At 52.3% G+C, this 22,678-nt stretch overlaps 2 protein-coding genes across 4 annotated transcripts in view; one reads left to right on the forward strand and one right to left on the reverse strand.

Moving 5' to 3' along the window:
- The window catches only part of LOC131212016 (dual specificity tyrosine-phosphorylation-regulated kinase 2-like), a 56,281-nt gene extending 45,282 nt beyond the window's left edge, over positions 1–10,999 (forward strand). Inside the window, exons 4-12 of one of the 3 annotated variants that reach the window (XR_009156919.1) lie at positions 716–879; positions 942–1,219; positions 4,779–4,917; positions 4,997–5,168; positions 6,670–6,813; positions 7,060–7,189; positions 7,593–7,822; positions 8,876–8,976; positions 9,246–9,384. Coding sequence is in view for 2 of the 3 variants with exons in the window: in XM_058205732.1 (XP_058061715.1) it covers positions 716–879; positions 942–1,219; positions 4,779–4,917; positions 4,997–5,168; positions 6,670–6,813; positions 7,060–7,189; positions 7,593–7,822; positions 9,246–9,583 (1,595 nt within the window). In the remaining variant the exon portion in view is untranslated. Of the gene's footprint in view, positions 1–715; positions 880–941; positions 1,220–4,778; positions 4,918–4,996; positions 5,169–6,669; positions 6,814–7,059; positions 7,190–7,592; positions 7,823–8,520; positions 8,627–8,875; positions 8,977–9,245 lie in introns of those variants that run through there. The other 2 variants (XM_058205732.1, XM_058205733.1) reach the window with 2 other exon arrangements.
- Positions 11,000–12,288: 1,289 nt separating this feature from the next.
- LOC131208034 (rab3 GTPase-activating protein catalytic subunit-like) lies at positions 12,289–14,606 on the reverse strand. Its single transcript, XM_058200676.1, has 4 exons — positions 14,578–14,606; positions 12,582–13,749; positions 12,435–12,523; positions 12,289–12,355 (listed from the first exon to the last, which is right to left on the reverse strand). Exons 1-4 carry the CDS (start codon positions 14,604–14,606, stop codon positions 12,289–12,291), a joined length of 1,353 nt encoding a protein of 450 aa, XP_058056659.1.
- Between the last annotated feature and the right edge of the window lie 8,072 nt (positions 14,607–22,678).

Consider the following 22,678-nt stretch of genomic DNA (forward strand, 5'->3'; position numbering starts at 1 on the left):
CCCAGCAAAGTCAAAACTTTGCACCCTCCCCAAAAAAAGGTCACACGTTGGCGCTTCTTCCATCGCGGTGTATGAATAATGTTCGCCAAATTATGAACTCTGCCTCTTGATGGGCCGCACACCTCTCTCGCGCGGTGCCTCGTCAGCGCAGATGGTTGTCGTTCGTAATCAAATCAGCATAAGGCACCACCCCCCCCGGTCGAGTCGGGTCGGGTTGTCGGAGTCAGCCCGCCGAGGGGTGAGCATGGGACGGAATGCCGAATCAGCGAGAAACACCGCATCGCGTAATCTCGAGGCGTCGGCGCAGCGGCCTCGGGTGCCATTTCCAGTGCCCTGTTTTCGATGGCACGTTGGCACGCGGATTGCACTTGCCCGAGAGAGTGCAGGTTATGCTGCTGGCGGTCGGGAGGGAGGGAGAGGCAAGTTCACGTGCCTGCGAGTAGTGAATTATAAATAACGGATCCACCACACGGCAGGGCGAACTTCCTGGTGCTTTGCCCGGGCCATCAGGCCAGGACTACACATACCTTGCGTGGGTTACATCTTTATCATCCTTTTTGGGGCGCACTAGGGAATCGGAAAGTTCATACGTTATAGCTAGGAGTGGCCAAACGACGACCGGCGCCAAGGTGTTAATTTAATATTTCCGGGCCATTCCTTTGTGGCTTTACGGACCAAAACGGGACTAACGGATCGACGTTTCCATTTTCCACAGGAGCATGGGACCAGTACGGCCACCAGATGACGGACTTCGAGAAGCAGGAGATCGAGAAGTACAAGGAAATCTACTATCTCGGGCTGGATGCCCGCAAGATCCACGGCAAGGCGGGCGTCGGAGCGAACGCCGGGTTCGACGATGAGAACGGCTGCTATCAGAAGGTAAGTCGGCTTTTTGCCCAAGCGTTCGCCCACTCTGACCACTCTCACTTTCTCCGCCGCAGATTGTGCACGACCACATCTGCTACCGGTACGAGATCCTGGAGATCATCGGCAAGGGCAGCTTCGGGCAGGTGATCCGGGCGCTCGACCACAAAACCAAGCAGTACGTGGCGATCAAGATCATCCGCAACAAGAAGCGCTTCCACCATCAGGCCCTCGTCGAGGTCCGGATATTGGACGAGCTGAGGAAGAAGGACACGGACGGTGGCCACAACGTCATCCACATGCTCGACTACTTTTACTTCCGCAACCATCTCTGCATCACGTTCGAGCTCATGAGGTACGCGTTTCGCCCCCCAAACCTTCGTCGTCGTCGGCACAGCTGATCGGGACTGTCTGGTCGGGTCGGGTCCTTGCCGGCCGGAGGCACCATAAATCTTTCCACACCGATGGTAAATGGGGGGCAATTTTGGAGCCATTAGGCGGAACATGCGCAAGCTGCTGGGGGAGAACGATTTATTTTCGGGGCGGATCCGTTCCGTCTGTCACCGGCGGCCGTGGAAACCGATTTGTTTCGCCGTTCCATCACCGCGTTTTTTTTTTTGCTTAGTTAATTGGTGGAAACGATTTTGTGGAGACACTCTTGAAGGGTAGGCCTCGTGAAGGATTCACAAGAATCTTGGGTGTTGTTATCACTTAACTAAGGGGTTCCTTCCTGGAAACGCACGTAAAAAAGCTTCCAAGAACCTCATGGTTGGTACACCACAATCCGCTTGATCCGCCTGGGGCTCCGACGGTAACTTTCATATTTTCCAACCACATTTGCTAGCTCACGGCTTCATCGGCCGACCCTGGGACCGACCGCCAGATTGAGTTTCACTTACGATACAATTGAATGTGCGAGGGGGGGGTAACGGCAACCGTTTTGCCGTGTGTCCTTCGCCGTACGCCGGTTACGCTAAAAATAATCCTTCCAAAGAAAACCGAAAATAAATCCAATATATTTCCCATTTTTCTTCGATTCGTCCGGTTGGCTTCGGTTTCGGTTGTTTGGTCCTTTTTTGCCTCACTCGTGCGAGGAGAACTACGCTACGCTTGCTCGCGCCCCAGAATTTGGAGTTTCGGGCAACCTTTTTTGGGCTTTCTCGCGTAACTCTGGCGTCATACGCCGCACGCGCGGCGCTTTACGCTACGCCGGGGGGTCGAATAGGCGCCACTTTTGGGGGGCTTCATGAGCGGGGCCTCCTGACGGCGACAGCGAAACAGCCACACAAACGTCGGTAACCCCACAGGGGAAACAATGTGCTTGGGCTTTCCGGAAAGCCGCAACGTGAAGCCCCCGGGGGCCTCCGAATGCCGGGAAACGATGAGCAACCAACCGACCGGCCAGAGATAGTTTCGGTGCGATAAGGTTGTTTGTGGTTGCGAGGTTGCAGGAATGTTGTTTTAATTAAATCTCTCAATTCGCGACCCCCGAAATGGCCACGAAGGCCAATGCGTGTCCAGCCGGCGCTGCGGGTTTTTCGTTGCCAAGGAATGAGCGCCCTGAACGCCAATTGCCATTGACGGGCAAGCGTACGAGATATGATGGATGTAAAGGGTGGCCGCGCTGTTTGGGGCGCATTCAGTCCGCAGCAGCTATCTGCGTTGCGATATCGGCCATGATATGCACAATAAATCTCGTTCACAGATAACACTGCTGCCCTTTTATGGTTTGTTGTTGCGGCGGTGCTCGTTTCGCTCGTTTCTCGAGCCACGGACGAAATAAACACTTCATTGATGGAGATCAATCTGGAACAATACCGGCTGACATACGGTTTGGATTTCATTTAAATTAATTCGAAAACGACATCGAGTAGCCTTTGTTTGTGCTTTAATCCGCTTTAACGAAGGCATCGTTTTTGCTTCCTTTTTGCATTGCTTTTGATTTTCAAAATGGCCAACCCGTTTTGGGGAAAATTTTTGAGCATTCGGTTCTTCAAATTGGAATTGTTTCTTCGTAGCAAAATTAATGCACACCATTTCCTGTTTGCCAAAAAACGTAACGCAAAAGCGTGAGCCCTCGCCCTCGACGAAACGGATATCCTTGGCCACAACGGGGCACTGTGAACTATTCGCTTCGCTTCTAATTAGCGGAACTAAAATAGTGGAACGCCACGGCTCCACGGAACACCGGCCACGTAGCGGGAAACTTCGCATCGCGAGAAGCTGACTCGGTGCGTTGGTTCGATACGCACCGAGGCCGAGGTCGCGAGACCCGGGGTAAAAGTTTACGTTTACGGCCACGCGGCATTCGGTGGAAACTTTGAATCCTTCTCCGACCGACCGGCCGGGGGAACCGAAATGAAAAACCATTTCATTGGCAAACTTCGTCGTCTGCGCTGTGGCTCATCCGGATCCTAGAGGGGTAGGGGTCCTTTGGAGCCTTGAACCTTGAGCTTCGTCGGCGTAAACAAAACACAGGCTTTCCGGGCGTGGGAAAATCCGTCTCCAGACCGGAGGATCGGTAATCGGTTTGCTGTGGTTTCTTGGTGACACCCCTGCCCCCGGCCGATGTCCTCCTGGACCGCACTGTCGGTCCATCATCCTTTGGCTTGTTGGCGGTGGGGGCTAAAAATGGATTCGCGAGACATCGGACGAATTAACCTTTCGACCGTAGCGAGAAAAGAAAAAAACCAAACAAAACTTTCGCACTAATGCCCATCATCGACCGTTTAATGGTGCCCATAAATCAGCATATGTGGTTTGTGTGTGGCTTTATTTTGGCCACTCAGTTCCCTCGCTGACGGAGCTCGTGACGTCGAACTTTGCGCACGTTACAAGCATAATTATCGAAGGGAATACGAAAACTGTCCTGCGACACGTTAGCGTAGAGGACGACCCGGGGACAATGCACGTCAGACGTTCATTAGGAAGCTTTCGGCCCCCCTGGGGCGGCGGCCCCCCGAGGAGACCCATCCGTGTCCTTGCCCAAGGCCCCCGGGGGCACAAGTTTCCCTGACAATTTAAAATTTACTTACGCTTACGGCGGGTTGCATGACTTTGAGGCAACCGGAAAGCCCTGTTCGGCCCTGATCCAATGCTCCCGGTAAAGGTCATACCGCCGGGTGCAGAGGAGTGCATTCCGACCTCTCTAATGTGCAGGCCACGTGCATGTTGCAGCAAATTAGTGAAACGAGCTTGAGTCACTTCTTGCCCGCGCTCTTGTTTGGAATTTGTTTGTTTTCAAAGAAAAATGGGTTCGTTTCTCAATGCCAAACAACGATTTCTGGGAGGTGCCCCCGAGGGAGCCGGGACGCGGGGCCACAGATTGAGGCTCAAGATAATTTAAAATAATAAGTTACGAGGAAGACAGATGAAACGAACGACGACGGCACACAGCAGCGAGCACAGCGTTTTCAGGGTGCTCACTATTGACGGGAACGGCCGAAAGGACGTTCGTGTCCTTCCCCGGTTGACTACCGGTGGCCACCCTCGTACATTCATTATCCGCCCGTCCAAATCGGTGGCATTTGGTTGTAAACAATTTAGCCAATTATGGACCCGCCCAACCTGACGACGTCAACAACAGAACAGAGGACGCGCCCAAGCGCGCGGGGATCGCTTATCAGGCGGATCCATTAAAGAGGCGGCCCTCATTCGCCTTTTTAAGGCCTATGGCCACTCGCTGCCGCCGTTTTCGGTGAGCGGGAAAGTAATTAAAAACAATCAGTAACATAATTAGCGAGCAAACTTTTACATACTGTCGCCGAGCATGCAAAACCGATGGGCATCGGCAAAGATGGGCTGAATCGTTTGCCCGAATCCGTTCAAAGCGTGACACTGAACCGTTTGGCCGCAAATGGATGCACATTCTGAGTTAACCTTTTGCACGTCCCTCCTTTTCAATCCACCCGCAGCCTGAACCTGTACGAGTTGATCAAGAAGAACAACTACCAGGGCTTCAGCCTGAGCCTCATCCGGCGGTTCTGCAACTCGATCGTCAAGTGTTTGCGGTTCCTCGACGAGCTCAACATCATACACTGTGATCTGAAGCCGGTAAGTAAGGGCACCGATTCGGCCGCGGATCTCGACGGTCACACTGACGCAGTTTCTTCTCTCAACTCTCGGTCCACAGGAGAACGTGTTGCTGAAGCAGCGTGGCAGCAGCTCGATAAAGGTGATCGATTTCGGCAGCTCGTGCTTCTCGGACCGGACCGTCTACACGTACATCCAGTCCCGGTTCTACCGGTCGCCGGAAGTTATCCTCGGCTACCCGTACGGCAAGTCGATCGATATGTGGAGCTTAGGTAAGTGGCTCGGGGCATTCGCTTTTTTTTTGACCGGGTGTCGATGCCGGCTGATAGGGAGACATGAATTTTGGATGACCATTGACGCCGCCGATTGACCCGCCATAATCGGATAGTGTCGGAGTGGAATCAATGTTTGAGTCCCGGTCGATGCGATGATGGATTAAACACTGCGAACGGTCGGGTGGACATTATTTATTAACCTGCGAAAACGTGACATATGCGTTTATTGTTTTCGGGTGTGTATAATGGAGGCGCATGGTACCGCACTTGACAGCACGAAAAAGGAGTAAAAGAATTGGTAGGAAGAGCCGGACATTGACAGAGATGCCCACCAATCATTCGCGCAGCATGTGAAGGCCAAATTGTGGTAGGACAATTTGCTGTTGCTGGGCGGGAACCATTCAATCTCCAGCGAGCGCGTGTCCTCGTGACCCCGGGCTCGTGTATGTTGGTGGGCGAACCGCGCGTGCCTTAATGTGCACGTGAGGATAATCGATTGACCGCCAAAAGCCTTGAATTATGCGGAACTGCTTCGCGGTTGCAGCTGCTGTTCGTCCGCAATGCGCTTGGCGTGCATGACTTCATATGTCACCGGCACACAACAGTCACCACCTTCGTGTTAATAATCGTGCAGAAACTCGTGCTTTAATTTATTAGAAATTCCCGACTTGATGTGTAAAGGGTACACGCCATTTTATGCCGCAAATGAATGTTTTTCAATGAGTGCTGAGATCGGTCGGAAGAGTTGGTAAATCACCTAGCAAGAGCTCCAAGGGCGGGCGACTAGATCGATGTGACGTTTAATAGACATTGTTTGAGTGGCCGTTTAGCATTCGCACATTTCAATCTCATTGTACGCCAATTGTGGCGATGATGAGCCTTTTTATAGGCAGCAGCTCTTTATTAACACTGTTCGGGGCCACTGTCTACTTTGGGACTGTGTGTTTTATGGTGCATCGTAAATACACCCTGCTGGGGCTCCGTTTCAGCCGTCTTTTATCGGCGATCCAAAGCGCAATGAAGTGTGCTTATGGTAATTTTCACCGACCTGCTTCGACCCAGTTCCAAGCCCAAGCTCTAAACGGCGTTCGATTTGTGGCCACCAAGTCCACAAACAGTCCGGGTTCACACGCGGGCACTCAGCCACTTAGTGATAATTGAATCGAGCATGCAACAGTCGTGTAATTCCTGGCCCGCAACCCGGGACCACGGGACCCTCGGCCTGGGTGGGAAAAAAAAAGTTGGCCAATTGAACGTTCACACCCCCCGGGTGTGGCCGCGTGGTCCTTGGCCGCCGCGCTGCTAATCCTTTGCTCGGTACTAAATTAAACACGAGCCCCCACAGAGAAGGGGGGCCCCAGGACCCCAGGTTTAGATGCGTCGAAGATTAGGGATGTGCAAGCCCCGTTTCCCCGCCCGGTTTTGTTTGTTTTCGCTCGCCCGTTTGCTTATCTTTCTAACCTTTCTGTCCTCTGCTACTCCTCTTTTCCTCCCGTAGGTTGCATCCTGGCGGAACTGTACACCGGGTATCCCCTGTTTCCGGGCGAGAACGAAGTCGAGCAGCTGGCGTGCATAATGGAAATCCTGGGCGTCCCGCCGAACGACGTTTTCCAGTTGGCCACCCGGAAAAGACTATTCTTCGGTCAGTACTGCGCTCGCGGGAGGGGGTGGTGCGAAAGCGAAGGAACAACCACCGAACGGGACGAAAAACGCTGGGTGGCCCCGTGACCTGCTTCCGATTCGAGTGTTCGAGTGTTCGACTTCCGTGGCGGACCTTTCCTTCGCTTTCGCCCACCCGGCCAATGCCGGGCTGCAAACGATTAACAAGAATTTTTTCATTTCCTCTTTTTCTCGTCCTTTTTTTCTGTGACCATTCCCGCGCCACCAGATTCCCGAGGAGTTCCGCGGTGCATAACTAACTCGAAGGGCCGCAAGCGGAAGCCGGGCTCGAAGACCCTTTCGCAGGCGCTCCGGTGCAACGATACCGTGTTCATCGATTTCGTCAGCAAGTGTTTGGAGTGAGTGCGGGAAGCGCGGGAGTGAAACATTTTAATAATTACAACAAAGTGGCCGGTGGGGGAGGGGGCTCACTGCGGCACTGCTCGCCGGATGGCCTCGCCAATGAGCTTGACGGCGTGAGGGTGTTTTACTTTTCGGTTACCTTCGCGTGCCAAGCCAAGTGTGTCAGGTGCCGGGGACCGGGCAGGAAATGCTAATTTCCTCCCGCCGAGCCCGCTGTCGGGCTGACCTGGTGGCCTCGTAAGGTAAAAGGGTCCCAGTTTTAGCATTTAATACGGAAGTGGACCGGCTGCGCTGTGGGACCGGGAGTTATTAAAACGAACGAACGAACGAACCCCATACATTCCTTTTTTGGGCTACATTCCAAGGATTATAACCGAGGATCCGCTCCGTGTTTTGCAGGTGGGACCCACACAAGCGCATGACGCCGGAGCAGGCCGCACGGCACGAGTGGCTACAGCCGAGTGCATCCTCGACCTACGTTTCGTCCAAGTCGAAGGAGAGCAGCGACAGCCAGCTGAACTTCCTCCACAAACTGCAGCGATCTCAGCCAATGACACCAAACACCATCCTGCCGGAGATTAAGACTCCCTCCAATCGCACCCAGCGGTACACCAAAGAGCGCGTCAAAGGTAAGCCAACCCCCGGGGGCCGGGGGCTCTACAGTGCAGTTTGGTTTGCTTTCCCCGTGTGCGCCCCGTGACTAGGCTTAAAGTAGGCTTAAAAACGCTTGCATTAGCGAAGACAGGAACCAGAGCGCGCTTTGGTGCCGTTACACGGGCAAGCGTTACGGCGTTACGGTGCTTTCTCTTCGTGTGCCCATCGCCTGCGTGCTTCTTTTTGTAGGTTCCAGCAAACCGCTGACGAACGGTAAGGGCACCACCGCAGCGGGGTCGAAGCAGGGCACCGCCCCCCTGACCAAGCTGCTGATCGGCTGCAGCTCCGTGAAGGAACTGATCTCGGTGTTCGACAAGCAGCAGAAGCAAAAGTAATCGAACGCGCCCAGTTTGGCTTTGCGAAACCACTTCCTCCGGTCAATCCTTTGAATCTCGATCCTCGCCCGACCCGTGCTTTAGAAGAAGGTTAGTGGCCTCCGATCGCCCGGCTCGGCAAAGGAATCGTCGCTCGTTCGCTCCAACGTTCGCTCATCGCGGCATCCGGCTTCATGGGGAGCATGGGGCGTTTCTGTTCCGGTGGCCACTCATCTTCCGTGTAGCTCGCGGTGCTGTGTTGCGTGTGTGTTTGTTTGTGTGTCCGTTTTGATTAACATTGGCCAGAAAGACCAACCACCAACCCGAAATTCGTATGCTCTTTGCACCTCTTTTTGTAGGCCTTCTGGAGAGCACTCCCTTTGGACACTTGTTAGAATCTGAATTATGAAAGTGGCGAGAGTGTGTGAAGAGAGGGAACACAAATGTAAGAGAACTAAAATTGCCCCACCCGTGTGTGTTTGTTTGATTGTGTGTTCACTGCTACCTCATTGCTGTCCTCACTCTCGGCTCGGCTCTCCGTAACACAATCCCCGCGGTAATGTGCTAACATCCTTTCGGGAGTTTTCGCAAGTGTAAAGCTAGTGACCTAACTCTAATTCTCCTCCCTGGGTCAGCCACACGAATAATCTTACTTTCTTCTGTTCCTAACTTTTGTTTCCTTTCTCCGTTCACGTTTCGGATCACGTCGACCAGACTAACCCAACCACGCCGGAGTTGTGCGAAAGCGCGCGTAGAATAGAGTCCTGTCAGACAGAGAGAGAGAGAGAGAGATAGAGAGCGGGGGAGAGAGAAAGGTAACCATCGTCCGTTCCGTCCGTCATCTGCATGTGTGCCTGCCCGTCCCGCGCCCGTCCGTTCTCGTGCTCGATCATTTTAAGTGTTGACCGATCTGACCGAATCATATGCCCGATCTCGATGCCCTCTTCGTGCCCTCATTTCGTGCGCATTTCAGCCCCAAAAGTCAATTGCCGTCCTCTCATTAGCCTCAAACATGCAAAAACCCGCAACGCCCCAACATGATCCCGGTTTTTAATGTCCGTCTCCGTTTGCGTCCATTTTGCAGCAACCGATCTCGAAACGGCACAACAGCAATACTCACTGCACCGGCCACTGCACGGTGTCCGGAAGGCGACGGCCCTCGTGAACGCGGCCAGCAATACGAACCACAACAGCAACCACAACAACAACAACAACAACAGCGGCGGCGGCGGCGGCGGCGGCGGCGGCGGCGGCGGCGGCGGCAGCACGCAGACAATAAACGGCACGTCGAAGTACGCCGCCTCGTCGACGTCCTCGGCCCACCACCATCACCATCATCACCACCATCACGGGGCCGGGGCCGGGGTGATGCCGCACTCGCAGAGCACCGGCGACGTGTCGGCCATCTTTGGGCGCGCATGACACGAAACGTTGGCCCGGGCGAAGGACACTAGCAAAATCATTAGCCTCATCTAGGAGTACGTGCACCGTCCGGCCAAACACTGAACCCCCCGGGGGACGGTTCGGACAGTTTCCCGGGCGGAAATAAACTAGGAAAAAGGGGGTGCACATCGGTGATGCTTTCCCGGTGGTGATCGGTTCAGATTCGGTAGATTAGACACGCGAGAGAGGATACCGATTACAGGAACTGGCGACCCGACGTTGCGCCGTTGCGAAAGACAGCTCGAATCGTGCAGCTTAATCCGGTGGCCCCATTTGGCCCCCGGCGGCGAGGGACGAGTAACACGGAAACCATAAAACATTATAAAGTACACTACATATTACGAACATACGCCCGAGTGGCGCCCCAAGGACCATTCGTAGGACCTTCCGCGGAAGTATCTGAGTTAGTAGAGAGGGGCTCACCGCAGGTCAAATTTCTCCCTCTCCCGCGGCACGGCGCGTTGCATGATGCTTCCCCCTTCTGTGACCCGGACTAGAGACCCTTAGACTCGCCGGACCGAATCGAATCCGATCGAATTAGTGAGAGCGCGCAGTTGAGAGCCAGGGCCGCTAGGGAGCGAAAGATGTATCTTTATATACAACCCCCCCATACGATAAAGAACTATATATTTATTACGATAACAAAGCGCGTAGTAGTGTGTGTAGAGTGGAACCGGCGAACCGCGTCAAGATAGTGGCGGTGTTGGGAGGGACTTCCGGGGGCCGCGAGCCGCAGCCGAGGCGCTGCGCAAAAATGCTAGTGACTAATCATTAATCTGTAAGTAACGCCGCCCTCAAACGCTCCCCCGAGTTCTTCTCTCATCCATTACGTAGAGAACTCATTCTGTCGGTTGTCGGGCATACTCGTTTCGTGTTTCTTCCGTTTCTGCTGGCGATTGCAGGGCACCAGGGGAGCATGGGGAGGACTTCTCTTCCATTGGCTTCCTGTCGCCGCCGTCAGTCGGTAGTAATAGATAGCGATTGAGAGGGCTGTAGGAATCGTCCGGCTCGATAGGTGTGTCCCCGATGTGGCCGTGCGGTCGTGCGAAAATCATTTAATCAATCCCCCTTAAATGTTGGAGCGACTGTGGCCCGATCGTGGCTCTTCGTTCGGAAAGAATCGTGGCGCGGTGCCGAAATGGTAATATAGAAACAAAACCTTAAGAAAAAAAACAGACTACAAAATAAACTGCAAAGAGTAACAAATAATTTTACACTGTACATTCGTGGGCACTCGCCCTGGGGCGGGCGAAAAACGGTTGGTGCGTCGTGGCGCCAGAAGGCAGGAAAGGAAGAAGCCCGCAGAAAAACCGGGCGACACGGAGTGCGAAAGGAAGGGAAATATTAATCGTAAGTGACAAGGAAAAAAACAACAACAACAACAACAATAAAGTTTTAAACTCATTAATATCCGTACGTAAAAACGATGATGCCCCCCCCATTCTTTTTTCTGTCTGTCGTGTCGGAACGGAGCCTTTGGCGTAACAGGCGATCATGCTTGCGAAAGAAAGCTACTCACTCTGATGGAGGAGCCGGTTTTCCGGCTTCGTTTTTTGGTTTCGGAATTACTAGGCGATCATGCGACGCCGGAGATAACGCTTGGGGCGTGGACAATCAGGTGCCACGTTGTTCCGATGCGATCGTTCGATCCGAAATTCACCACTGCGTTGAAAATTCACCTTTGCTGGGCTGCTCTCTAGGTACGAAAGAGGATTTCTTATTGCGCTGGATTTGCCCGATTTGCAAGAGTAAATTAATTTGCATTATTTAGTTTATTTTTGTTGTGATCGAACCGGGTTTTGGGTTTTACCCAACTATGAGGAATTGCTGAATTAATTGAATTCGATTTGTTGGAGATTTTGGTTCGATTAGTTCGAAAACAAACCGAATTATACTGAATGTTATTGTAGGTTTGTATGGGAGACCTCCTCCCGGGAAGTGAGGAAGGCTCTTAATTTCTTTAATGTCCACTGTCCGGTGTCACAAAACTACGCTGTGCAAAATTTCAGCAGTTTTAGAGAAATAGTCGAAAAAATTGAGCAATTTTTGAAAATATTCGAAACTAGCACTCCGGCCCTTGGAGTGGGTCAGCTGCCTGATTTTAGAGCATCGGTCAGGAGTTAAAGATTAACAGTATCAACAGTTTCAAGCCGTCAGAGCAAAGCTAGGTTCAGCTCGATGTTCGCTGTTGGGTTGTTGTTGTCGAAGCTCGATGTTGGGGTTCCACACAAAAAAAGGGGTAACAAACGACAATATTGTGTGAAAACGATCGTGGTCTAAGCGTGGTGAAGCAGCTCAACCGGTAGCCAACCCAGGACTAATGGCCCGGAAGGATCAAACACTAAACAGGCTAAACTTGTGACCGAACACTAAATTCAGATCTCCACGCGACGGGCTCGCGTCAATTGAACATCGTGTTCATGTCGTAGTAGCGTTTTCCCAAATGTTGTCCCAATGGTGGCCAATTTCTTTCCAATTCCAGTGGAAATAGAAAAGCATTCAACGACGACTTTGGTGGTTTTAAGGGAAAATGTCCTTTATTGGAGTAATGTTTCGTTAAGCATGAAACTCTAACACTGTCAGCAGCATAAGATGAATGTATCGTATTTTTAATTTGTGTAAAATAATGTTCAATAATCCCCCATTAGTCTCGGAAGAGCTACTCCCATCTGCGGCCATCGGGCTCAATAGAAAGTAGTGTTCCGGCTGAACGCACCACACAAACGGAATTCTTGTGGCATCAGGATTGCTCTGAAATGGGACAAAGCAGAAACAGATTAGCTGGGTCCACATCCCATCTTCCGGATTGCTCGTGGGGAGGGCGAATCACCTCAAAAACTGTGGCGTTCCGGGTCCCTTGCTGACGGTGTTGCCAGACAGCCGCAACGTAAACTGCTTCTCCACCGGATCCGGAAGACACTGGAAAGAGGGCGATGTTAGGATCTTTAGGACCTCAATCGAAGCCCCGCACCCTTACCACATTCCCTCCGGCGTTGATCGCTGCCGTAGCCTCGGTCCCCGCCTCGTTGGCCGCCCGTTTCGCCTCGCCAAACATCGTCAGCAGCCGGGCGGCAATCTCGCTCGCAGCGCCCTCTGGGAGCTCGGTTTCGTCGCCCAGCAACAAATCTTGGATAAGTTGGCACTCGAAGCTTTCGCTCGAATCCGTGAGCTTTCGCGTCAGACTGCGGACCTGGGTAAGGCTGCTTTCGAGCTGCAGCAACTCCCCGAGCAGCAGCTCGTACTTGGTCCGCGAGCTGACCGCCCGCGTCATTCCGGTGGCCGAACCGGTGCCGGTGGACCAATTTTCGCGCGACAACCGACAACAGGTGGTGGTCAGCCGTTCGATCGTCTCTTCGTAGCGCGGGATGGCCCCACGTGCGGTGGCCGCTTCCAGCTTGGCCGTGTCGAGTGCCACGTGGAACAGGGTGGCCACCGTGAGTTCAGCGATCTGGCCGATGGCGCGGGATTCGAGAAAGTGGAGCACCTTCTCCGCTTCCTTCGTGTCATCGAACAGGCGCTTCTGACGGCGGGCCGGCACGGGCCGGGCACCGTCCCAGACGGTGCGCCACGTGTTACCGGGGATCTGCATCCGGGCGCTCAGGTGACCGCGCCGTCCGAACGGATCCTGCTCATCGATCGGTTCGTCCTCGATCCAGTCCCGCGGACTGTACCATCGGATGAAGTCCTCGAGCTGGGCGGTCGGATTGGCCGCCTTGAAGCTCTCGGCATCGGACAGCAGCGAGGCACTCATCATCTGGGTCCTCAGTTCGCTGTCGGGCCCGAGCTTTAGCAGGACCTCAGCGTCATCCTCGAGCTGATCCTCCGTCTTCGGGACGGGTTCCTGTGTGATCGGAATGTACAGGGGTTCGTCCGAACCGACGAGCAACATGCGTCCGAGCCGGGACAAACGGCCCACGGGCTCACCGGCAGCCGCTGCTGCCGCCGCTGCCCGCTGCTCTTCCTCCCAGCAGTCAAAGAATTCCTCGTCCGATTCACCTCCACCGCCGGCCGCTCCGGCTTCGGAGGTCCTCATCGAGAACGGGAGGCCTCCGTCGCGCAATGTACGCCGCTCCATGCATACGTTCAGCATCTGCAGCTTCTGGTGCAGCAGACAGGTCCGTGAGTCCGGGAAACCACTGGCCACCCTACGGGGGGAGAGAGAGAAAGGATAAATGAGCGAGAGAGAGAGAGAGAGAGATCGAGCTTCCTCTCGAGAGCCAGGCGTAATCGACGATCGATCGACAGCTGGCAGGCGTCGGAATGTTTCGGGCGCAAGATCACACCCCTCCCGATCCGGTCCCACCCGCCCGATCTTCAGGCCAAAAAGGCGAGAGCCAGTCGATAACAACCCCGCACCGCACCAACACCGGCACAAAAGCTGGGCAATGCAAAAATGCTAAAACAACACCCGATCGCCCGAACACGATCAAGTGGGAGTAGTGTCTGTGTTGGTGTCGGAATCGATGTGTGGAAAACAAACAACATTTTCAAGCCACAATCATCGAAGCGGTGTGATTAGGCATTTTTCCACCCCGGGGGAAAAATTACGGTAAAGCGACTGGAGCCAGGCAGCCTTCGACGAAGACGTGCCAAAGAAAGCAGGGAGGGATGGTTGGGAAGAGAGCCAAGGCGAGACGAAAAGGCCGGTGGCCGGTGGCCGGCGCCGACGTGTGTTTGCCTTGGGTGAAGTACCCGGCACCGTTGGTTCAGGCTTTACGGACCGTGGAAGGGTTTTACACGCAAATGAAGTAAATGGCCTCAAATGGGAGTGTTTTGGGAAATGTGTCCCAACAACAGGTGCTGCTGCTGGAATGGGCTTCCGGAATGTTTGGGAAGCAGTTCTAGGGCCGCATCAGATGCTGAACCGTTTAAGTTGCACACTCTGGCCGTATTGTTGTAAGACTTCAAATTGTTAACTCGTTAACTTGAAACGAGCTTCCAGATCGATTTGATGCATTAATGTTATGGATTACTGATCTGCCGCTAGCCGCTGATTGGCCATTTTTGGCATCGTCGACCAGGCAATTTGGAGCCTTTATTTAATACGGTGCTAATAAGTAGTTGAGTTGATATGTTGGAACTTGCGTTTATTTGATCGCCTTTCATATGCAAGTTCTATGTCGATATAAACAGTCTCACGTTAGAACATCGTCTTAAAAACTTTTTTGGCTCAATTCCATTAGAATAATTTTTCTTGCTTGTGTTCGATGAGATTAGAAGCGAAGGGAAGTGAATAGGAAACCCATTTTAATCTACTTCTGCTTTAAAGTTGAGAAATAGAAGTCAGATTAGAATAATAAGAGCGATAAGCGAGCTAATAGAGCATACATGCAATCGTACACTCTGACCATCCCTATCATCGATTTGAGGCATTATGAATTATTATAGGTGCACCGAGGCACAGATTTTGGATACTTTTTACATTTAAGAATAGTGTTTAAAGATCTGATGGGAGCAAAAAATATATGAATTGAGCAGTGATGATGTTAGCAGCTGATTCAAATGCTAAGGTATGAATTTATCAATATAATCAAACTATCTGTTGATGCCCCAAGAGTGTCAAAATTTCAAAACAAATTCATTTTGTTTGCTTTCCTATACAGTTTTGATGGGATTTTATCAATTATGACTTGCCTCAATTTTACAACGACTTTGAAAACGTCAAATTTGATTCAGGAAATTGTAAATATTTAGTCAAATTTAGACACGTACGAAATTTGAAAAGCTCACTTAATTTAAGCTTATTTCCACTTCATGACCATCGAGGTTGATAAGCAGAATTGTCGTATTTGCGGCTCGAAAAACCACCACATCACGTTCAAGAGAAGCCAATGCACCCACAACGAGCCACCTTTTTAGTGCGAACTTTGCTCTGTCAGTATCATCGGCCTATTTTCCTTTGAAAAGCGACAGCCACAATCGAGTCATTGAGTCAGTTATTGTTTGTAAGGAAGAATTCGCCGGATGGAAGAGGAAAGTTAAAAGATTTGCACCACTTTAAAAAGCGTCTAAAGTGTAACTAGGGGGCTACACGAAGCGTGAAAACTAGCGTAAAATTAATTTGTAATGTCAAATCGTTTACGCTTCGTGCGGCAGCAAAAATATAAAAACGAAACGTGAAACGTGTTTACGTTCGTGTTTTTGGTCCAAGAAAATAGAAATAGAAGAGAAATTAATTGATTTCTGAATTTTTTTATCTGTTCTTTCCGATTTTGTTGCTATACCAGCAAATAAAAACATAAATTATTCTCTGTTTGTAAGCAAAGCGTATGAAACAAATTATTACGCTCGGGTTTACGCCTCGCGCGAGCCGTAAACGTTTTGACAGCGCCGCAGCAGTTTGGCATTAATCGTTAATGTCAAAATCATTACGTTACGCTTGATGTAGCCCCACAGTAATAACGTTATTTGTTTTCCCCTCCGAAAATCATAAGAAACGATCAAGTTAAATAAAACCAGTGATGGATGCTGATTGGTTGCGGTTTTAAGGGATGAGCAGCTTTGTCGAACTGAGTTCCGTTTGGTTAGTACCTCATTGAACCAGAAAGCAACATTGATTTGTTTCCCTACACAATGCCGAACGTGCCCGTTTATCGTTTTATCGGCGGGTTATGATGCCGTGCGAAAATGTCACCAAAAAGCCGACTCCGGAGAGACGGATGCCCATTTTCTTCGTCCTTAAGTGCCGGGAGCGTTCCGAAAGGCTTCCAAAACGGTGCCACTAAACATTTTAGTACAATTAGTCAGGAAATTTTCTTATCAACACCAATCAAACGCAATCATCTCGCGCACACCGTTAAAGCACCGGCGGGCCCGAGGCAGAGCCTCCTCCTTGGCCAGGTTCCATCAGCTCTAAAGTCAATTAGGGACAACGGGGTGTAATTCGGGACGGCGGGACCCATTGTTGCGGTGTGAAAAATGGGTGACGTACGTGCGGACGACCTCAAACTGGGGCTCCACAGATCGGGGCTCCGTGTCACCACTTGGCACCCGCTGCACTGCATCCGCAAGAACGTGCGCCCCGGTGCATTTGGCACTAATTTCGCCGCGAGCTCCGACAGTTCCGGACGCCTGCTGCTGCTGGCGCACAATTTTGAGGTGCCCGTTCCCGTGCGGGCAGAGAGCGCCCGTTGCATGTGTTCCGCGAGGCGATGTACAATTACCAATCATTGCGTCATTATGCTTGGCTCACGACTCCTTGTTCGTGTTCTCGCGGGCGCGCGCTCTCTCTCTGTCTCGCTTGAGCTAGATTAGAATGGTGGGTAATTGGCCAGGTTCAGCCAGGTGCCAACAGTTGGAAACGGGACGTTCGCACCAACCTCATCCTCGCGGGCACAGCTTCTTTCGAAGCCAAAACAAACAACCAATCCGCTAAAAAAAAAAAATATAGCAAATATGGAAATAATTGTAAAGTGAAGATGAGTTGGGAGGATGCAAACTAAACAAAGTTACTCATCAGCGCCGCGTGGCTGAAGATGATGTGTGCGAAAGTAGTAATCCCACCGAAACGGTGCCCGAAGCCGAGGAGGTCGAAACAGCGGAAGGCAAACAACGATCGTCTTCAAGTTCACTTTACGCGTCACGATGATCAAACTAAAGGAGAAGAGCCAAAGGCAAAACAAAAGGCGCGAAGGAGTTTCGCGGAGTTCAACGACCCGTTAAGCAGGGTCGACCAGGGTTCCCGCCGATAATGTTCTAATGTTTCCAAACAGTGGCTCTGTGATGGATGCAAACTGGTGATGGGGCTTAATTATGGTGTAATTATTTAGCGTAACAGGAACTAGCTTTGTTTTGGGTGCGAGAATAATGTAAACTCAAAACTGTTCAAAAGTGATGCCTTTAATATAAATACAGTGAACAAATAAGGGTGAACAATAATGGCGCTGTATTAAGCAATAATTTAAATGGATGCACTTTCAGAGTTCCAACTAACGTCTTTCGAACAGAAACCGATGAATCGGTGCAACGTAGAAGGATTAGTTACGGACGGAACCACGACCATTATAAAGATCGAAAACTTAGAAAATACATTTATAACAATAAAAATGTTTAGGAAAAAATTAAAAGAAAAACTTTTGATGATTGAATATATTCGCGAAACAAGCTTTGCTTCTTAAATTCATCGTAAACTGTCTAAGGCTCGGTTCGGCCAATAAAAGCCTTCATCGCAAAGGTTTATAAGGCTTTTCCGAATATCAAATGAATTAACCTTTCGTGAAAAACATAAAATTGTTTATATTTGTTGTTCTATTTTTCTATTGTTCAGAACCTTCGCTGTCTCAAATACGCAGAACGAAGAAAAAAAAGAACTTTAATTACGAATTAATTGTTCCCAAATGGCGACAGCGTTTAGGATGAGAGCGTCTTAGAAAAGGCGCGAAAGCAAAAATGAAGAAAAACGGGGGACCCCCTCGAGTGTATTAAACGCCGATCCAACGAAGGGGCGATTCGAGGCGGTGGCCGTGCGATTGAAACATTCTTCCCAATGTCCCATTCATCATCCGCGAAAGTGGTTGCCTCCGACTCCGACGGATGGTCCTCCGGCTGGTTGTAATGGTTGAGAATGCCACGCGGACTGTCGTCGTAATTTTTCGCATAAACGCCCCAAATGAGCCGAGCCGGGAAATTCACCGGGCCGGGTGGTAACCACAATCCGTCCGCCGGTCGGTCGGTCGGTCGGTTGGTGTTGCGTTCATTTGCGCCAGCTGGCACGACATTGCCTCCGACACCAAACACAACCAAATCACTTCCGTCATTGGTCCGTCCTGCCGGTGGCTCTGGTGTCGGTTGGCTGCGGTCGGTCGCTCGGTCGGCATCATCACCCTGGCCGGCCGTGTGGCACCCTAGCCTGTGGCAGTCTTAATTTTTCGCCGTAAGCTGCGTCAATTAAAATCCAATAAGCAACGGCGAAACGACGCCCGGAACATCGCAGCCCGGGAGTTTCGGATGGAACCCAGGCAGAGAGAGATAGGAGAGTGGGGTTCTATGTAACGTCACAGATGCAGTACAAGCCGCCCGGAACGGGACAGATTGTAGGCCCCGCGAAAAGTTTGGGTTTCAATTGCGCCACGCATCTGCAAGTTTTCCATCCTGCGTCGGCCCCTCTGAGACCGAAGTTTGTGGTCTAGAAAGGGAATTTTTGAGCATAGCACCACTTACACGCTGGCCACCGGATGCAAAGCATAAAGTTTCCATTAGAACACACAAAAAGAAAGCCTGGAAAGTAGTCTTAATCAGCTGCATTCGCCCTTTTTGTTCGGGGGGGGAGGACATTTAAAATGATGTTCCGAGCAGACAGCAGCCGGTTCCCTTGTTTCCGTTGGTCCGCACTAATCATCACTCATGACTGTTTAGACTTCCCTCTTTTTTATGTCGCTGGGTTCCCTTCTTTCTTTCTCCCTACCTTTCGGGCCGGCCCCAGCCGGAAATCATCCTCGCGCGTACGCCCTAACCCTTGTCAATGGGAACAGCGGCACCGAACCGGTAGAAGATACCCGCGAACCGGTAGATTAGCATAATGTTCTGCCCGGCCCCACACCGACACCGACTGTTGCTGATTTCGTGGGCTCGTCCCCCCGTCCCCGGCCGGTGCAGTACGTGATGGGAAATGGAAATGGCCGCACTCCGGCACTAATTTTGTTTATCTTTGCCCGTGCCGTGCCGCCCGTTCGTTCGCGGCTTTAAAGCCAGTAGTAGGCTGCGTCGTGGCTGCCACGACGACTACGACGACGACGAGTGCAATTTTATGTTCTTTCCTTCGGCCTCGGACTGGAAGAAGTGTAATCGCCAGATAGAACGCAGAAGAGGCGGACCATCGGGATAGGCGGCTTTCCCCGGTGACGTTGCCTGCGGCGAAAGGAGGCACGGTCCGGCTCGGCCCGGCGTTCCTTGACGTCATCGGCTACTGTGATCTTCTTCCCTGCCACACACTCGTGCGTGCTCGTCACCACGGCACACACACAGCCTACTTGACTAATGGAACGTGAATGATTTATTGACCGTTCGGGTCGCCGGGGAGCCGCCTCCGAATGGGGCTCCGCGCTTTTGTGCAAGAATGGCACAATTTTCGGGCCGACCCCCGGGCCAGGAGCAAGGCTCGAGCACCGCCGTGTCACGCACGTTTCGCGACAGTAATTTATTTTATCATTTTCTCCAATAAAACGCCAACCAACCGACGTCACACCGGGCCAAAGGCCAAGGACACCAGCGGGAGGGCTCTTCCCCTGGCTCCGTCTTGGCCTTGGCTTGGCATGTAAATTGAGTGTTTGGGTGTTCATTACGTAAGGCGCCCCGCACAAACATTCGGGGCCACCGGACGATCCATTAATCAGAGGGTCGGCGAGGGCACCGTGGTGGTGAACGATTTACGATGGCATTTGACATATGTGTCAATCCGCGGTTTATCTGGTTCGCACAAAATGCACCCCAAACACCCGGGAAGAAGGGCCTGGCCACGTGCCGCTGTGCCCGACGTAATTAATGATTCGCAGCACTGTTGACTTCTGCCTTTCCACGGCCCGGGGGGTCGCAGAAACTTTGGCACCGAAAGTGACATCTCTGCTTCGTCTTATTTTTCGGGCCACGCCACGCGATTAATGCCGCTTCTCCGGGGCTTTTCCGATCGAACTTTGCTGACGCAGAATTTGTAAATTAAAGTTCGACGGCCCCGCACTCGATGACGGCCCCGCACTCGACCTCATTAATTTGTGATTTAATGTTCTAATGAAAAATTTATGGCCCACCACGGCGCGCCCCAGCCCCGGAATCAATTCCCAGTGGCGACCGGAAGCAGCGAGGCAGTGGTCAGAGAGATGAACGGCCGGCAGAAGCGCGACACGGCGAGGTGGTTTGTTGTGGTTCACTCGCTCGAGTAAGGCGAGTAAGGCGGGTTCATCGGAGTCGGCTGATGACGATGATGGCACGGCACCACACCCGTTACGTTGGCCGAAGCGGAGTCAGCCGTAAGAAAGAGACCACACTATGGGTGGTTGGCATTTCCGGTGGGTAACGCTTGCTTGTTTCGGGAACGAAGGTGGCCAAAGGCACCGCATTTTTGGGATGGGATTTAATGAGGAGTTTAAAGTAGGAAAATGCTCTCGAATGTTGCGCGAACTGAACGCATCTGGAGCATGCAAAAACGAAAGACTTAACACTTTAGCGATACGCATTGTCGGTAATGCTCAAAACAATAGTAATTATTGTAGTTTGTAGTACACGCGAAACAAACAAAAAAAACCCCAGTCCGGAGTCCACCGAACGAGACACAAAAAAGGGACCGGTAGATCGGACGACGGACGGCAAAGAAAATGCAACAAAACGTAGGGAGGGAAAACTGCACGACGGCGTGCTCCAGTTCTTCCTTCGAGCCGCTGCCACAGTTTTTCCTCGCAGAAAACAATATTTACCCCATTCGCCATGGTAGTAGTCTGTGGCACGCGGGTCACCACCATCAGCACCCTATCGCCACGCCACATACCACAGTAGGCCGAGACAGAGAGAGAGAGAGAGCGAGCGTGACAGAGAGAGAAAAGTGCAAGAACAGTTAGGTGACTTCGGGCGTGGGGCTCTCACCACGAAGCTCGCGCTGAGTGCAACCCCCCACAGAACTCAGTGCGGTGAGTGCCCCCCAGCAGCTGGTTTGCGTAAACAGAGAGCGAGAGAGAGAGAGAGAGAGAGAGAAGGCTCCCCGAAAGAGAAATGCCGTGACCCGACGGGAATGACGGGCTCGCGAGCTTTCCCGAGCGCGAGATATGATTTTCCGAGCGCGGCTTTTCCGATCAAAAAGCCGCCCGCTGAGAACGGTCGAGAACAGTCCGTCGTCACTTCTCCGCGAAAGAGAGCCGGGACCGGGAGAAGCCAAACCCGACCGAACCGGTGTGCCGTGCACCGTATAGAGTATAGAGTCCTGCGTCCTGTGGGCCACCGGCACAACACAGTCGTGGCCGCCGCATCCGCAATCCCAGCCGAAACCACCTAACTCCTGTGACCGGTGACTCCGGCCGGCCGAAAGTGCGGTTTTCGACGGTCGTGCGATGAAGGAGCAACGCACGATCGCGCGGCACGACGACGATCGGTGCCCGAAGCTTTGAGTGATCGCGGAGCCCACACCCCACCCCACCCCCCACAACCCCGCGCGCGATCGCGTCGTGAGTGGTGGGTGATCGACGCGCAAGATGCTGCGAACGGCCTGTGCCGCGCGATCCACGCAGTCCGAATCAGTCACCTGCGAACGGTTGATGAGCTAGCAACAGCGTGAACCCCGGGAGTCAGCCACGCGTGCTTGTGTATGTGTTTGTGCCAGTGAATGCCAGTGTGTGCGGGGTACTAAGAAAGCGGGAACGGGAACAACGCGCAACGGGACCACCACCGCTGACTCGCGACTCGCGTTCGTTGCCTGCGGCCGGTTGAAGTTATCGAACACGTTTCCCCGGCGTCTGGTGGAACACGTCGCCCAGTGCCTGTGTGCCGTGCCAATTCATTGAAGACCGAAGAAGGCCGCAAATTGCGTGCGTGAATCACCAGCGCCACCAGCGCAAGCATTAGCATAATCCGTCGAACGCAAGTACCGTTAGATTCCGTTCGCGGCGCGTAGAACGTGCGCCAGCGACCGAAACTTTCTCCCGCCGTGAAAGTTCTTTGGCCCCCTTTTTTATTTTTTCTTCGACGCCCGCGCTGTCCGCCTTAAACCAAGCCCGGCCGACGAATCGGTTCTCGGGACGACGCGTAAATATTTCGTGACACTTACAGCCCGCGTGCGACCGCGATCGTGAATTGTTTCTAAGTGAAGCTAATCAGCGTGGTAAATCGTGGTGATAATGCTGGCCACGTAGTGGGGTGTAACCAGGTGGGTGCGGGGACACAGCATCAGCAGTGAGGCGGCTGCTATTGCGTAGTTGGTCGGTCCCGAGATTTGGGGTCCGCGATCGCGATCCCAAATTACAATAACATAAAACAAGTGATTAAGGTTAACGCGTTCGTAAATTGGAAAACAAGTGTCCGGGGCCACCACCATCCACCATCGCCAACAGCATCACCAACAGCAGCGCGGTCGACGAGGGACGAGCAGCGCGCAAA

Source organism: Anopheles bellator, chromosome 2, assembly GCF_943735745.2.
Source record: "Anopheles bellator chromosome 2, idAnoBellAS_SP24_06.2, whole genome shotgun sequence".
NCBI classification, from domain to species: Eukaryota; Metazoa; Arthropoda; class Insecta; order Diptera; family Culicidae; genus Anopheles; species Anopheles bellator.

Bases quoted from the DNA above. Each gene is read 5' to 3' on its own strand.
- LOC131208034 (XM_058200676.1), bottom strand. From the start codon at position 14,606: ATGGCCAATCAGCGGCTAGCGGCAGATCA. The intron at 13,750-14,577 runs GTAATCCATAAC...CTCCCCCCGTAG, and splicing joins CAGCGGCTAGCGGCAGATCA to GGTGGCCAGTGGTTTCCCGG. The intron at 12,524-12,581 runs GTAAGGGTGCGG...CCCTCTTTCCAG, and splicing joins TCAACGCCGGAGGGAATGTG to TGTCTTCCGGATCCGGTGGA.